We start from the raw sequence: 17,322 nt of genomic DNA on the forward strand, positions 1-17,322 counted from the left end.
CAGCGCTGACAGCAGCTCCGTGACATACAGCGCTGACAGCAGCTCCGTGACATACAGCGCTGACAGCAGCTCCGTGACATACAGCGCTGACAGCAGCTCCGTGACATACAGCGCTGACAGCAGCTCCGTGACATACAGCGCTGACAGCAGCTCCGTGACATACAGCGCTGACAGCAGCTCCGTGACATACAGCGCTGACAGCAGCTCCGTGACATACAGCGCTGACAGCAGCACCGTGACATACAGCGCTGACAGCAGCTCCGTGACATACAGCGCTGACAGCAGCTCCGTGACATACAGCGCTGACAGCAGCTCCGTGACATACAGCACTGACAGCAGCTCCGTGACATACAGCGCTGACAGCAGCTCCGTGACATACAGCGCTGACAGCAGCACCGTGACATACAGCGCTGACAGCAGCTCCGTGACATACAGCGCTGACAGCAGCTCCGTGACATACAGCGCTGACAGCAGCTCCGTGACATACAGCGCTGACAGCAGCTCCGTGACATACAGCGCTGACAGCAGCTCCGTGACATACAGCGCTGACAGCAGCTCCGTGACATACAGCGCTGACAGCAGCACCGTGACATACAGCGCTGACAGCAGCTCCGTGACATACAGCGCTGACAGCAGCTCCGTGACATACAGCGCTGACAGCAGCTCCGTGACATACAGCACTGACAGCAGCTCCGTGACATACAGCGCTGACAGCAGCTCCGTGACATACAGCGCTGACAGCAGCACCGTGACATACAGCGCTGACAGCAGCTCCGTGACATACAGCGCTGACAGCAGCTCCGTGACATACAGCGCTGACAGCAGCTCCGTGACATACAGCGCTGACAGCAGCTCCGTGACATACAGCGCTGACAGCAGCTCCGTGACATACAGCGCTGACAGCAGCTCCGTGACATACAGCGCTGACAGCAGCTCCGTGACATACAGCGCTGACAGCAGCTCCGTGACATACAGCGCTGACAGCAGCTCCGTGACATACAGCGCTGACAGCAGCTCCGTGACATACAGCGCTGACAGCAGCACCGTAAGCAGCCCCAGGAGGAAGTCAGCACAGCACAGGGATGGTGTGATCCCCTCATAATAAGAACCCCCAGGAGGAAGTCAGCACAGCACAGGGATGGTGGGAGCCCCTCATAATAAGAACACCCAGGAGGAAGTCAGCACAGCACAGGGATGGTGGGAACCCCTCATAATAAGCAGCCCCAGTAGAAATATGACACCGCTCAACCTCTTCAAAGAGGAGGGTAGGGGCATATAGTACGGTGTGCTTTTTTGGGTCAGGGAAGTGAGCCAAATGAATTAAGAAGGTCTGTGTGCTTGATTCCAAAAATTGTTTATAGACATATACATGGTCTACTGATCACATGTGTTGAATTCCTCCGAGATCCATGCCTCATTCATTTTTAGAAATGTGAGGTAGTTAACACTGTGGTGAGCTAGGCGAGTACGCTTATCGGTCACAATCCCCCCTGCTGCGCTGAACGTCCTTTCGGACAGGACACTGGATGAGGGGCAAGCCAACAGTTCGATTGCAAATTGGGCAAGCTCTGGCCAGAGGTCAAGCCTGCCCACCCAGTAGTCTAGGGGTTCATCACTCCTCAGAGCGTCCACATCGGCCGTTAACCCAATGTAGTCGGACACCTGACGGTCTAGGCGTTCCCTGATGCTGGATCCGGATGACACCTGTCGATGGGTCGGCTGAAAGAATGACCTCATATCCGAAGTCACCAACACATCTTCAAACCGGCCTCTTCTTGCAGGCGCTGTTGGATTGGTACCCGCAAATCCTTCTCTGGGAGTGGGAATTGCTCCTCTGCCAGCGCACGCAAAAGCAGAATGCAGCATTTCTCGAAGCAAGGCCTGGAAGTGCTGCATTCTGACAGCCCTCTGCGACGGCGGTAACATTTCCGCCATTTTGTGTTTGTACCGGGGGTCTAAGTACGTTGCCACCCAGTACTGGTCCTTGACCCTCATGCTTTTTATACGGGGGTCCCTATTAAAACACTGGAGCATGAAGGCCCCCATTTGCACTAAAGTGGAAGCGGTGTGGTGGCCTGGCTCCTGCTCATCATCCAGGATAATGTCGTCCTCTTCATTCTCCTCTCCCCATCCTCGCACAACAGGGATCCCAGAAAGGTTTAAAGCATGCTCTTCTTGCTCCTGCTCATCCGCCCCGGCACCATCCTCCTCTGACTCCTCATCAGACTCCTGTTGTTGACTTGTCTCAGATAGAGTAGCCCCCCCTGGGAATTCATCCAGCATTGCGACTTCCTCATCTTCCCGCTCCTGCTCCTCCACAGCCTGATCAATGACACGACGCAATGCACGCTCCAGAAAGAAGGCATAAGGTACCATGTCACTGATGGCGCCATGGCTGCGACTGACCAGTTTGGTGATCTCCTCAAATGGCCGCAGAAGTCTGCATGTGTCGCGCATGAGCAGCCACTGGCGCGGTGAAAAAAAACCCAGCTCCCCAGAACCGTTTCTTTCGCAGAGTTCATACAGGTAGACGTTAACTGCACGTTTCTGCTGGAGCAGCCTATCAAGCATATAGAAGGTTGAGTTCCATCGCGTCGGGCAATCGCAAATAAGACGTCTGACCGGCAGATGGTGTCGCCGCTGAATGTCAGCAAGGCGAGCCATGGCCGTGTAAGATCTTCTGAAATGGGCCGAGATTTTCCTTGCCTGCCGCAAGATGTCCTGGACCCCAGGGTATTTGACAAGGAATCGCTGCACGACCAAGTTTAAGACGTGTGCCATGCACGGCACGTGCGTGATTTTGCCCTGTTTCAATGCGCTAAGCAGATTGGCACCGTTGTCACACACCACTTTACCAACTGTCAAATTGAGCGGTGTTAGCCACTCATCTGCCTGTGAACGCAAAGCTGAAAGGAGTGCCGGGCCAGTGTGGCTCTTTGCTTCCAGGCACAACAGACGCAGCACGGCATGGCAACGTCTCACCTGGCATGTGGAATAGGTTCTGGGGAGCTTGGGCGGTGCAGTGGAAGAGACGCTAGCAGCGGAAAAGGAGGAGGCAGCTGAGGAGGAGAGGGAGGAGGATGGAGTAGGAGGAGGAGAAGAAGAGTCAGGCCTGCATGCAATCCGTGGCGGTAAAACCAAATCTACACGGGTGCCACGGGTTACATGCTTGACGGCCGTCAGAAGGTTCACCCAGTGGGCAGTAAAACTGATATACCTTCCCTGCCCGTGTTTGCTAGACCACGTGTCTGTGGTCAGATGTATCTTGGCACCGACACTGTGTGCCAGAGATACATTCACTTGCCGCTGAACATGGCCATATAGCTCTGGGATGCCCTTCTCTGAGAAATACTTCCTTCCTGGGACCTTCCATTGTGGTGTTCCAATGGCCACAAATTTGCGAAAGGCCTCCGAGTCCACCAGTTTATATGGCAGTAGTTGGCGGGCTATGAGTTCTGACAAGCCAGCCGCCAACCGTTGGGCAAGAGGGTTATCCGGCGTCATCATTTTTTTACGCTCAAACATTAGGCCCACGGAAGCCTGCCTTTTTGCAGAAAAATGTGAGCTTGGCGTGATGGAAGGTGGAGTGGAGGACAATTGTGAGGAGAGAGGAGAAGGAGAAGTAGAAGACGAGGCTGGACGGTGAGAGCCTGCAGTGTGGCTTTGTGTGTTCCGTTGCTCCCACTGGGCTCGGTGATGGCTGCTCATGTGCCTTCTTAAGGCGGTCGTCCCTAGGTGAGTATTGGGCTTACCGCGACTAACGCGTTGACTGCAAAGATTGCAGATGGCAACGCTATTGTCAGCAGCGGACACGTTAAAAAAAGCCCACACTGCGGAGCCATGTGCCGGTGTCCTGGGAGCGCCAGATGTGACCGTACATGGTCGATGACTCGCTCCTGATACATTTGCAGTCTGCTTTGTCCCTGCTGTGCAATGTAAGTCATTGCTGCTTCTCCTCCCTATCTGCTGGTCCATATCTCCCTCTGAACTCCCCTCCTCTTCCTCTCTTGTGGGCACCCACGTGACATCACTAGACACGTCATCATCAACGTCACCTTCCCCACCGCTATAAGTAGAGTAGGCAGCAACACCGGGGACCAACCTCCTCCTTGGGCTGATCTGGGTACTGGCGTCAGACTGCTGAGTAGCGCTTGTTGCTACCTCCTCTTCCTGATCCAATACCAAGAGTGGCTGCGCATCAGAAATGTCCTCTTGATATGGATCGGAAAATAATTCCAGTGACTCAAGCGGAAGGTATGTGGTGGTGGTGGTGGTGGTCGTGTTGTTGGTGGTAGTGTCTTTGGGGGTGCACATAGCAGAGAGTGAAGAAGAGGGTGCAGATCGAGAGGATGAGGAGGGTGCAGAAGAGTAAGGCTGAGCGAGCCACTCAACCAAGTCTGGTGCATCCTTTAAAGTAATTGAACGCACCTTCTGCAACTTCCCACTTTGGCTCAAGCCTGTTGCTCCTGCCCTACCCCTACCACCCCTGCGGAAGGGCCTGCCTCTTCCTCTGCATGTCATTTTTTAAATGACCCTGTGACAAAACTCTTAGTCCCTATACCGCTGAAGGACTGCTGCAGTATAGGTGAGCGGTCAGCAGTGGTGCACGTCAACCCTATCTATTGTGGACCTATAGCGGTCCTTACAGAACAGCAGACTGTACCGCACTCAAGCCTATGTACCGTAGCACCCTATACCAAGTTACCAGTCCTTATAAGAACTTTTGTGGACCAAGCAGGTTGTGTATTAGTGTTTAGCAGACTGTACGTCAGTCCCTATACCGCTGAAGGACTGCTGCAGTATAGGGCAGCGGTCAGCAGTGGTGCACGTCAACCCTATCTATTGTGGACCGATAGCGGTCCTTACAGAACAGCAGACTGTACCGCACTCAAGCCTATGTACCGTAGCACCCTATACCAAGTTACCAGTCCTTATAAGAACTTTTGTGGACCAAGCAGGTTGTGTATTAGTGTTTAGCAGACTGTACGTCAGTCCCTATACCGCTGAAGGACTGCTGCAGTATAGGGCAGCGGTCAGCAGTGGTGCACGTCAACCCTATCTATTGTGGACCGATAGCGGTCCTTACAGAACAGCAGACTGTACCGCACTCAAGCCTATGTACCGTAGCACCCTATACCAAGTTACCAGTCCTTATAAGAACTTTTGTGGAACAAGCAGGTTGTGTGTTAGTGATTAGCAGACTGTACGTCAGTCCCTATACCAATGAAGGACTGCTGCAGTATAGGGCAGCGGTCAGCAGTAGTGCACGGCAACCCTATGTATTGTGGACCGATAGCGGTCCTTACAGAACAGCAGACTGTACTGCACTCAGGCCTATGTACCGTAGCACCCTATACCAAGTTACCAGTCCTTATAAGAACTTTTGTGGACCAAGCAGGTTGTGTGTTAGTGTTTAGCAGACTGTGCGTCAGTCCCTATACCGCTGAAGGACTGCTGCAGTATAGGGCAGCGGTCAGCAGTAGTGCACGGCAACCCTATGTATTGTGGACCGATAGCGGTCCTTACAGAACAGCAGACTGTAACGCACTCAGGCCTATGTACCGTAGCACCCTATACCAAGTTACCAGTCCTTATAAGAACTTTTGTGGACCAAGCAGGTTGTGTGTTAGTGATTAGCAGACTGTACGTCAGTCCCTATACCAATGAAGGACTGCTGCAGTATAGGGCAGCGGTCAGCAGTAGTGCACGGCAACCCTATGTATTGTGGACCGATAGCGGTCCTTACAGAACAGCAGACTGTAACGCACTCAGGCCTATGTACCGTAGCACCCTATACCAAGTTACCAGTCCTTATAAAAACTTTTGTGGACCAAGCAGGTTGTGTGTTAGTGTTTAGCAGACTGTGCGTCAGTCCCTATACCGCTGAAGGACTGCTGCAGTATAGGGCAGCGGTCAGCAGTGGTGCACGTCAACCCTATCTATTGTGGACCGATAGCGGTCCTTACAGAACAGCAGACTGTACCGCACTCAAGCCTATGTACCGTAGCACCCTATACCAAGTTACCAGTCCTTATAAGAACTTTTGTGGACCAAGCAGGTTGTGTATTAGTGTTTAGCAGACTGTACGTCAGTCCCTATACCGCTGAAGGACTGCTGCAGTATAGGGCAGCGGTCAGCAGTGGTGCACGTCAACCCTATCTATTGTGGACCGATAGCGGTCCTTACAGAACAGCAGACTGTACCGCACTCAAGCCTATGTACCGTAGCACCCTATACCAAGTTACCAGTCCTTATAAGAACTTTTGTGGAACAAGCAGGTTGTGTGTTAGTGATTAGCAGACTGTACGTCAGTCCCTATACCAATGAAGGACTGCTGCAGTATAGGGCAGCGGTCAGCAGTAGTGCACGGCAACCCTATGTATTGTGGACCGATAGCGGTCCTTACAGAACAGCAGACTGTAACGCACTCAGGCCTATGTACCGTAGCACCCTATACCAAGTTACCAGTCCTTATAAGAACTTTTGTGGACCAAGCAGGTTGTGTGTTAGTGATTAGCAGACTGTACGTCAGTCCCTATACCAATGAAGGACTGCTGCAGTATAGGGCAGCGGTCAGCAGTAGTGCACGGCAACCCTATGTATTGTGGACCGATAGCGGTCCTTACAGAACAGCAGACTGTACTGCACTCAGGCCTATGTACCGTAGCACCCTATACCAAGTTACCAGTCCTTATAAAAACTTTTGTGGACCAAGCAGGTTGTGTGTTAGTGTTTAGCAGACTGTGCGTCAGTCCCTATACCGCTGAAGGACTGCTGCAGTATAGGGCAGCGGTCAGCAGTAGTGCACGGCAACCCTATGTATTGTGGACCGATAGCGGTCCTTACAGAACAGCAGACTGTAACGCACTCAGGCCTATGTACCGTAGCACCCTATACCAAGTTACCAGTCCTTATAAGAACTTTTGTGGACCAAGCAGGTTGTGTGTTAGTGATTAGCAGACTGTACGTCAGTCCCTATACCAATGAAGGACTGCTGCAGTATAGGGCAGCGGTCAGCAGTAGTGCACGGCAACCCTATGTATTGTGGACCGATAGCGGTCCTTACAGAACAGCAGACTGTACCGCACCCAAGCCTATGTACCGTAGCACCCTAGACAGACCAAGTTACCAGTCCTGATAAAGAGCTTTGTGGAACAAGTGAGTTGTGAATGATTAGCAGACTGCAGCAGAAGGGCAGCAGTCAAGTATAATATTCTTTCTATATTTGGAAGAAAGAATATTATACGTGTACAAGCCTATTACCGTACCACTGATACCAGTCCTGAAAAGAACCTTTGTGGAACTAATAGTAACAGCAAGTCTTTAAAATTATCCTCACTGCCTGACACACTGCTTCCTGCCTGTCCCTATACAAATTGGCAAAAAAGAGTAGGCTGGAACGATTAGCTGGAACAGCTCTTTTGTGGACCTGATAGTAACAGCTAATGATGATGATGATGATGATGATGAAGAAAGACTAATCTGGCTGAGCTGTCCCTAAAATAGCAGCATACAGCGCTCTGTCCCTTTATCTAAACTGACAAAAGAAACTCAGGCTGCTGACCTAACACCTATACCAGTCCTGAAAAGAACTTTTGTGTACCAAATAGCTAGCGTTTTCTCTGTCCCTACTCCACACAGGATCCTTTCCCTACAGTGACAGAAGAAAGAATGTAAAATGGCCACCGGATCGGGTGTATTTATAGGTTAGGGGGAATGTCCAAGTGTCCATGAGCTGTCATGTCTCAATTGGTTGTCCTGTAACACATGATAAACGTGTCACGAAAGGTTAAAGTTCTTGTATACATTAAACACGTAAGTCCGCCGGGGCGAACGACGGAAAAAGGCGTTCGAACCCGCGGACGGCGAAAGTCGGAAATTCGCCGCGAAACGACCGCCGGGCGAACCGTTCGGCCATCACTATTCAGATACTTAGACTCTAACTTACCCAGTTATCAGGAAAATATTTGTCCACTATTTCCCTCATCTTGGCTTGATGGGTGTGCAGGGTGGAGGGGTGGAAGTACAGGATGACGTACAGGATTGCAGCCTGAGTGGCGAGTGCAGTACTGCGGTGTTCAGGCAATGGATAGGCTGAGACCTAACAGAAAACACAGGAATTACTGCATAACAAGGTAGGAAGGAACTTGTCAGGCTGTTCATAAAGAAAACCTAGACTTGCAATGGGGTCTTCCATCACCTACAGCTCAGAAGCAAAAAAAAAGGCCAAGATATTCTAATAAAAGGGGGTAATGAAACAATATTTAAAGTATCTAAACCTAGAACATGTTATATATTGCAGATTACCAGTTTATAGATTTAGTAGCTGCTTCGACAATGCTCACTTACCATATTATATCTATACAAAAGCAGCATTATAATCCTAAAACAAGTAGAGTACTAGGACTACAGTATGCCTATATAGTACAGGGGAGGCGTTATGTAGCTCTGCAGCCTGCACAGGATACAGGAAATCACTCATGTATTGAACAGCTATAATAAAACACTCTCAATGTTATATTTAAACAGACCAAAGAGAGAGAAAATAAGAAAAGTTAATCTTTATGGTTAATATATCCTTTAAAGCAGATCTCACACTTCAGGCAAGGTCCTCTTATTTCATTTAGACCCTCTCCTGAATGAAAAACAGGGCCAAAGTTATTTTGGCTCCACTTCTCCTGTTGGTTACAGGAATGCACTTAGCTGAGGTCTCCTGTGACCTGTATTCAGCCGACAGTGGGCCAACGTGCAAGGTTGGCTGATGTCACTTAGCTGGTCCAGGTTCTGAAGCGATGCCCAATTTAAAGTCAGGATCCACCCAGATGCCAGACTGGCAGGTTGCTCAGCCTCTCAGTGCACCGCTGAGAGCCTGAGCCAGCCGCTCACATCTTCTCCACAGCTCGGAGCTCCAGTGAGCGCTGGAGGGGCAAAGCAGAAAGCAGCTGACTGACAGCAACGTGCTTGGTGAGAACTAAGGTTTTAAGTCTAAAGAGGCAGTAGTGGGGTTTGGGCAGATGCAGCATCCACCTAGGAGGAGTGTTTATTTTTTTTCAATTCCTATACCTCCCTTTTAAATGCTGCATAAAAAGAGCAAAAAAAAAAAAAAAAAAGAAAAAAAAAAAAGAAGGGAACATGTGAAGGGAAATACGATATAACACACACACACACACACACACACACACACCCTTTCCCTGACATCCATAATGCAGGAATGATGTCATTCATGTTTTTTCCTCCCATGGGTTTTTCCTTTTACACTTCCATCCAGTCTATTAGTGAGCTGGGGGGGGGGGGGGGGGGGGGGGCCTTTAAAGGGTAAAGGTTTGAGATTCTTTTTGGTTGATACAACCAAGCATTTGCTTTCCTGGGGGCAGTCTGGATTGTCTTTTCTCAGCTCTTGGCTCTGGACCGTCTGTTGCTATAATGCAAACCTGAAAGGGACCATAGCTGACAAGATGATTGATGAATGTCCTGCTACAGAAGATCAAAATATCAAAGGCATTGAAGATTGACATGGACAATTCTGCCCCTAGAGGCCAAATTACAGGACGGACAGTAATATAATCTGTTGAGGAGGACTGCCCCATAAATACTGATTCATCAAAAAAGTCTAGATGGGATGGCAATGGGGTTGGGTTTGGATGGTGTATGATTGAAGTATAAAAGACTGAACGAGTGAAAAAGCTACCGCTCTGTCTCTACCCTTTTCGCTCTTGGCTTGTGCCTGAGCCGCATGGCTCTCTCTCTCCACCATTTTGAGCCTCATGGGTCTCTTTGCCATCTGAGCCCAGCCATACAAAGCCTCGAGGAAAGCATTGTGATAAGCATCTTTGATATTCTGATATTATGCGTTTTGTTGGTATATGTTTGTAATATCTTTCTTTAGTATTTTTATGTTAGCATTTCCCATTTTTTTGGGAAATAAATAAGACTTTGTTTTATTAAGCAGGGTGCTTGGTTTCATAGCTAACCTTGCATTATTGTGATATCAACAGTAATATGTGATCAGTGTTTTAATAGACCAGCTAACTAGGGGAATAGACAAGTTAATATGTAGGTGCAATAGAGGGAATCCGTAACCGCCCTCGAATATTATTTGCATTACTTCAGGGGGGTTGAATCTGAGGGAAAAAAAAAAAAAAAAAGTCACTCCTGTGATGGTGGAGGTGAGCAGTAACAAATAGGCTGCAGAGTTTGTTTTTTATCTACAAAACACCCTTTATCTGCATAGGCAGGTTTTTGTAAAGATGACACCTTAGTGAAGACAGATTAGAAATGTCAGTTATAAATGGAGAAAACCCTGCCTGACCTTTTTAATAAACGGAGATAAACCCAACACAAGATTCAAGTCTACACAGAAAGTGTAAAATTGGCAGCGGTGAGAAAATATCAGTTCTTTTAATGTGTGACATATATCAGACCCAAGGTTTACCCCTTACCTGATTATAAATATCATCAGATCTCAGTCTGCCGATCACCATGCTGATGAACGTGTCACTAATGGGCACCCGACTGAAGTAGCTCTCCGGATAATTTGGGGGGCGTTTGGATCCTGGCTGGCTGGAGTAGCCTGTACTACGCAGAAGCTTACATATATCATCCATGTTCGAGTCCACAGAAGATCTGGCAGCACTGAATACACATAAAAACAGAGTCATTCACCAAACTGATCACAGTTACAGCCTGAAATTGCACAGATAAAATTATGTAATCCTGAGATTCTGCATAGCATAGTGATGTCTAAACACTGGCTGCTTGATCATAGGAAACCGAAAAGTAATTTCTTCATTAAAGGTTTGCTGCAATTTCATTGTCCAATCAGCAGGCTGGGGCGACTCAGTGACCTAGCTGTATTACTTCATTGCAGTGCTGAAAGATGTGAGGTCACAGATCTGAGTATGCTGCCCAGAAGGGGTGTCCATCACTACACTGAAAAGAATTACACAGTTTGGGATAGAGGATACAAAGCTCAGGCCTTTACAGAATTAACTGAGGCGCTGGATATTGAGGTATAGTATAGTAAAAATGTTCAATACGAGAGACAGAAAATACGTACACAATATTACCAAAAAGTATTGTGACACCTACCTTTACACATGCATCAACTTTAATGGCATCCCAGTCTTAGTCCGTAGGGTGCAATATTGAGTTGGCCCACCCTTTGGCAGCTATAACAGCTTCAACTCTCCTGGGAAGGCTGTCCACAAGGTTTAGGAGTGTATCTATGGGAATGTTTGACCATTCTTCCAGAAGCGCATTTGCGAGGTCAGGCACCGATGTTGGATGGGAAGTCTCCGCTCTAATTCATCCCAAAGGTGTTCTATCGGGTTGAGGTCAGGACTCTGAAGGGCGGTTAGGTTCTTCCACTGCAAACTCGCTCATCCATGTCTTTATGGACCTTGCTTTGTACACTGGTGCACAGTCATGTTGGAACATAAAGGGGCCATCTCCAAACTGTTCCCACAATGTTGGGAGCATGAAATTATCCAAAATGTCTTGTTATGTTGACGACTTAAGAGTTCCCTTCACTGGAACTAAGGGGCCAAGCCCAACACCTGAAAAACAACCCCACACCATAATACAAACCCCCCCCCCCCACCATCAAATGATTTGGAGCAGTGCACAAAGCAAGGTCCATAAAGACATGGATGAGCAAGTTTGGGGTGGATAAACGTGACTGACTTGCACAAACCGATAGAACACCTTTGCGATTAATTAGAGCCAAGACTTCTCATCCAACATCAGTGCCTGACCTCACAAATACGCTTCTGGAAGAATGGTCACACATTCCCATAGACAAACTCCTAAACCTTGTGGACAGCATTCCCAGAAGAATTGAAGCTGTTATAGCTGCAAAGGGTAGACCAACTCAATATAGAACCCTGCGGACTAAGACTGGGATGCCATTAAAGTTTATGTGGGTGTAAAGGCGGGCGTCCCAATACATTTTGGCATTTTACAGTTAGGTCCATACACACGAAAAAAAAAAAAAAAAAAATTTTTTTATATATATGACTGGGTCATTGCAGAATATCCCACTTCTTTGCTTTTGCAGTGTGTTTTGGATCGTTGTCCATCTGTACTGTGAAGCTCCGTCCAATCAATTTTGCTGCAATTGACTGAATCTGGGCTGACAGCATATCTCTAAACACTGCAGAATTCATCCGGCTGCTTCTGTCACATCATCAATAAACACCAATGACCCAGTGCCACTGGAAGCCATGCATGCCCATGCCATCGCACTGCCTCCACCATGTTTTACAGATGAGGTTGCTTTGGATCATGAGCTGTTCCAAGCCTGCTCCATGTTTTTTCTTCCCGTCATTCTAGTACAGATTATTCTTAGTTTCATCCATCCAAGATCGGTTTTACAGAATTGGTCTGGCTTTTTTAGATGTTTTTTGGCAAAGTCTAATCTGGATTTTATATTCTTCAGGCTTTTGAATGGTTTGCACTTTGTGGTGAACCCTCTGTATTTGCTCCTGTGAAGTCTTCTTTGAATTGTAAAAACTTTGACAATGATACGCCAACCTCCTGGAGAGTGTCCTTTAAAAAAAAAAAAAAAAGGGGGTGGCTATTTTTAAAGCCGAGTTCCACCCAAAAGTGTAACTTCCACTTTAAAGGACTCCGAGCCCCCTGACATGCTATGTTTGGCATGTCATTTTTTTGGTGGAGGGGATTGGGCACCTGGTTTTGATAGGTACCCAATCTTCCACTTCCGTTTGAGCCACCTAGGTGACTCCTCCTCTTCCCCTTCTACCCTGCAATCTTCTGGGACACGTCATAGGACCCAGAAGATGGCCAGTCCATTGAGAAGGCTGTGAAGCTGCAATCTGTCACAGCAGAGTGCCCACACTTGTGATGCCGGCGTGGGAGAGAGCCAAGGGACAGGTGAATGTGTGTTTATTAAAAGTCAGCAGCTACACGTTTTGTAGCTGCGGACTTTTATAAACACAAAACAGAGTGGAGCTCCACTTTAAGAGCTGTAATTCTTAAACCCTTCCTCCGATTTGGAGGTACATACCCTCAAATTAAACCTGAGTGTGTGCACTTCCAAACCATATCCATTATACAACTATAGCCTAAATATGTTTTGGTAAATACCTGAAAATAAATAAATAAAACTGCCTGTGTCCAAATATATATGGACCTAACTGTAGTGTACATGAGGCAGATGAAGACTTACCTGTATCTGTAGTAAGACACGAGCATCCTCTCCCGAACCTCTCCTTCAATCTTCTGGTCAATTACCAACAGCATCACCCCATACAGGTACAAAGCTTCACACTATGGATCAGAAAGCAGATAGAACAATCACACTTTAAAGTGATATTAAAAGGCAGATTATTTTTTTGTAAATAATGCGCACACGCACACGCACACACACATCTCTGTGTAGTTATTTTGCACAGGGGAACTCTCTTTCCTCCTCCTCTTTTCGGGTCCCCCCATTTGCACTCCTGGCCCCTCCCTCCTGCCCCCAGAGCAAGCAGCTTGCTATGGGGGCACCCACACAGGCTTGCTACTGAGTCGTTGCTCTGCGTGCCCATTCACGCACAAAGCTGTGGCACCTACACCCTCTCCTCATTGGTTCACTGGCTGTGGTTGACAGCAGTGGGAGCCAATGTCTCAGCCAATCAGGAGGGAAAGTCCCTGGAGAGCTAAAGGCTCTCATGCACATCATGGAATTGCGATGAGGCTGCTGCTCACAATCTTTTTTTTACCTGCTTGCATAGAATGCACAACGGTAAAAAAACTTTCAACCTTTTACAACCACTTTAAGTACACCTATATAGATTTAAACTAAGAAAACCTTTGCACAGCACAGCTAACCAAGGCCGTGTAATGAATATGGTTGTCCCATGTACATATTACTGCACAGCTTAAAATATTAAACCACATTGTTATTGTATATTAAAGTGTATGTAAAACCCAAAATCCATTTTTAGTATGTTTGGCACCATTTCTTATGCCGCGTACACACGATCGGAATTTTGGTCGCAAAGAGATCTGATGGTTTTTCCGACGGGATTCCGCTCAAGCTGTCTTGCATACACACAGTCATACAAAAGTTCTTTGAACTTTCGACCGTCAAGAAGGTGGTGACGTACAACACTACGACGAGCCGAGAAAATGAAGTTCAATGCTTCCAAGCATGCGACAAATTGTTTCCGAACATGCATTGGAATTTTGCGCAAATTTGTACAGATGATCGGAATTTCCAATCTGAACTTTTTCCGACTGAAAATTTGAGAACATGCTCTCAATCTTTTGCTGCCCGAAATTTCACCAACAAAAGTCCAATGGAGCATACACACAATCGCTTTTTCCGACCAAAAGCTCTCATCAGACTTTTGCTGGTGGAATTTCCGATCGTGTATTACCTGGATATCCTGCAGTAACAGCACTTACTGTTGTGGGCTGACTACACCAAGGTGCTGTCTCACAATTAGCATCAGTGTTGTCAAACTTCTATGAAGTCCTTCAGTTGACCATTTGGGTCTACCAGATAAGGAGTTCAACGGCCAACTAAAAGAGGTGCACACTGCAGGTAAAAACCCTGCGGGTAATGTTTATGCAGTGCCTTAATCTAGGTAAACCCGAGCGAAAAATTGTCAGAAAAACAGACTGTTCTCGGCAGTTACTGGCCGACTTTCAGCCATGTGTGCAGCGCCTTGTCTGACAGAAGCCGGTCTCTCAACCTGCTTTTGTCGAACAAGCATGCTGGAAAACCAGTATCTGATCCGCAATGGCAGCCATCGGGGGTGTGGGAAGGAGTCCCCCTATCAGAACACAATATCCCAGCGGGGAGACCGCCACACTAACATTAGATGTGTTAAAACGCTGGTCTGCAAATTATTTTTATTTCATCCTGCTGGGTTGAATGGAAAAAGAAAAACCATCTCCAGCATTAGGCCGCGTACACACGCGGGGACTGTTCGCCCAACTTTGTCCGCTGAACAGTGTTTCGGCGGACAGTCCGCCCGTGTGTGGGCTTTCAGCGGACAGTTTCAGCGAACAGTTTGCTGAACAAGGTTTTTCGGAAATTCCGAAAAACTGTCCGCTGAAACTTGGTTTCAGCGAACAGTCCCCTCGTGTGTAGGCTTGTTCGTCAAACTAAGTTCCGCGCATGCTCAGAAAGGATTTACACGCCGAAAGTTGTAATGCAATGTATAGGACGTCGTATTTTGCGTCCCGTCGTACGTGCCGTTCACGTCATCGCGCACGGTTTCAGCAAACTGTTCGTTCGTCGTGTGTGGGCAAGTCCGTCCATGCTAATTTTGAGCGGACTGTTTGCTGAAACTGTTTGACGGACAAAGTTGAGCGAACAGTCCCCGCGTGTGTACGCGGCCTTAGATTTGTCAGCCCACAACAGGAAATGTTGTTACTGAATGGATCTACAAATAAAAAAACTTTGCAATATAGTCAAAAAAAATGAATCATTAAGAAAACTGTAAACCATGAGGCACAATGCCAAACAACCTGAAACAATGAAATTCCTATTGTTGGGGGGGGGGGGGGGGGGGGTGCCTAAAATGTTACTTGTATCTAAGTGTAGATGTTGCAAATCCGGGAAACAATTACAAAAGCAGCAAATGACGATAGATGTACAGAACGATTTCAGGTTGACATACCACATTGAAATTTTCCACATTTTTAGAAAGCTACAGCGGCTGGAGACTGGAAACATAATTTTGAATAACAATAAACTACAAAATGGCACGTGCATCAATTTCATATGCTATATTCGTTTTGTTCTCATTCAATAATTTTTCTTAGAGAGATAGTATATTGCAGCAAGAAATACACAAGTCGTGAATAAAAAAAAAAAAAAGATAGTGCCTCCACACAAGGAGGATCATAGAAGGGTGGTTACGAGGTATAGTAAGTAGCAGTACATGGACTATAAATATTACCATTAACATTGATTATTAATATTAAAGGGGTTGTAAATAATAATGTCATACTTAGCTCCACTGTGCAATTCGTTTTGAACAGAGTGGCCCTGATTCTCCTCTTCTGGGGTCCCTCAGCGGCGCTCCTGGCTCCTCCTTGCATCGAGTGTCCATGTTGGAGAAGCGCTCTCCTTGGTGGATACCCATGCGGGCGCGCTGCCGGGTCTCACATCTGTGTCCATCATAAACACAGAATGTAGGACTCGGTGCTTTGTCGTTGGATTTGATTGACAGCAGCAGGAGTCAATGGCTGCGCTGCTATCACTCTATCCAATCAGGACACGAGACACCAGCTAGAGCTGGTGTGCTTGTTCCCGGCCAGAGAAGGATCGGGGTCAGTTAAGTAAAACGGGTACTCGGGGGGGGGGCTCTGCAGCACCACAGGAGGTTTTTCACCTTAATGCATAGACTGTATTAAAAGGTGAAAAACCATGAGGGTTTACAACCCCTTTAAAGTGGAAGTAAACCCACTTTTTTAACTTTTACCTACAGGAAAGCCTATAATAAGGCTTACCTGTAGGTAAAAAAAATATCTCCTAAACCTGTACGGTTTAGGAGATATTCCCCTCGGTATGCGCCGCTGACTGCAGCGGCGCATGCGCACAAGGGGGTTCTCTCCGCGAAAATCCGGCAGCGCTCGTCCGGCCGGATTTAAATCTCCCGCGCGCATGCGCGGGAGTGACGATATCGCGGCTCCGGCCACTCACAGCGCCGGAGCCGCGATACCCGGAAGAGACGCCGAGGGAGCATGTCGGCTTCCTCGGCGTGGATCGGGCGAGATGTCGGGGCCTCGTTCTAAGGTAAGTATTTCATAATGAGCTAGTATGCGGTGCATACTAGCTCATTATGCCTTTTGCTTTGCAGGTTTAAAAAAAAAAAAAAAAAAAAAAAAAAAAAAAAAATGCGGGTTTACTACCGCTTTAAAGTGTTACTAAACCCACAACAGTAAAATCAGTCAGTATATGCAGCATAGCAGGCTTGTTATATTCACTGTGGAACTTAAGGGGTTAATTCTCTCCATTGTGTAAAAAGGCAGTTTTATCCTGTGTGCACAGATCCTCCCCTCCTGCACTGTCTATCTGGGAAAGACCCGCTAGCACAGGCAGAGTAGCCGACCTGCGCATGCTCAGTTGTATCTTTTATGCTGGAGAGAACATTTACTTGTTTTCAGAGCTAGCCAGGTCACATGATATTGACATCACACATGTGGGCGTGTATACAGGCTGTAGTGGAAATCTCCTCCTACCTGAACTCTCAGCACTGGAGAAACTGTGCAGTTCATCATGTAACCATGGTATACAGATTATCCAGAAAGGTATATAGTGGCAATATTTTAATGTAAAAAGATTTACGCTGTTTAACTCTT

At 47.5% G+C, this 17,322-nt stretch overlaps 1 protein-coding gene across 1 annotated transcript in view; it reads right to left on the reverse strand.

Annotated features, from left to right (window-relative positions):
- WASHC5 (WASH complex subunit 5) overlaps positions 1-17,322 on the reverse strand; it is a 98,948-nt gene that overhangs the window by 62,334 nt on the left and 19,292 nt on the right. Inside the window, exons 5-7 of the mRNA XM_077493325.1 lie at positions 13,187-13,287; positions 10,440-10,632; positions 7,949-8,101 (exon numbers count right to left, since the gene is read on the reverse strand). Of these exons, the coding sequence (XP_077349451.1) occupies positions 7,949-8,101; positions 10,440-10,632; positions 13,187-13,287 (447 nt within the window). The remainder of the gene's footprint in view (positions 1-7,948; positions 8,102-10,439; positions 10,633-13,186; positions 13,288-17,322) is intronic.

Source organism: Lithobates pipiens, unplaced genomic scaffold (genome assembly GCF_037356315.1).
Source record: "Lithobates pipiens isolate NorthernLeopardFrog02 unplaced genomic scaffold, aLitPip1_a1.2 Scaffold_19, whole genome shotgun sequence".
Lineage (NCBI taxonomy): Eukaryota > Metazoa > Chordata > Amphibia > Anura > Ranidae > Lithobates > Lithobates pipiens.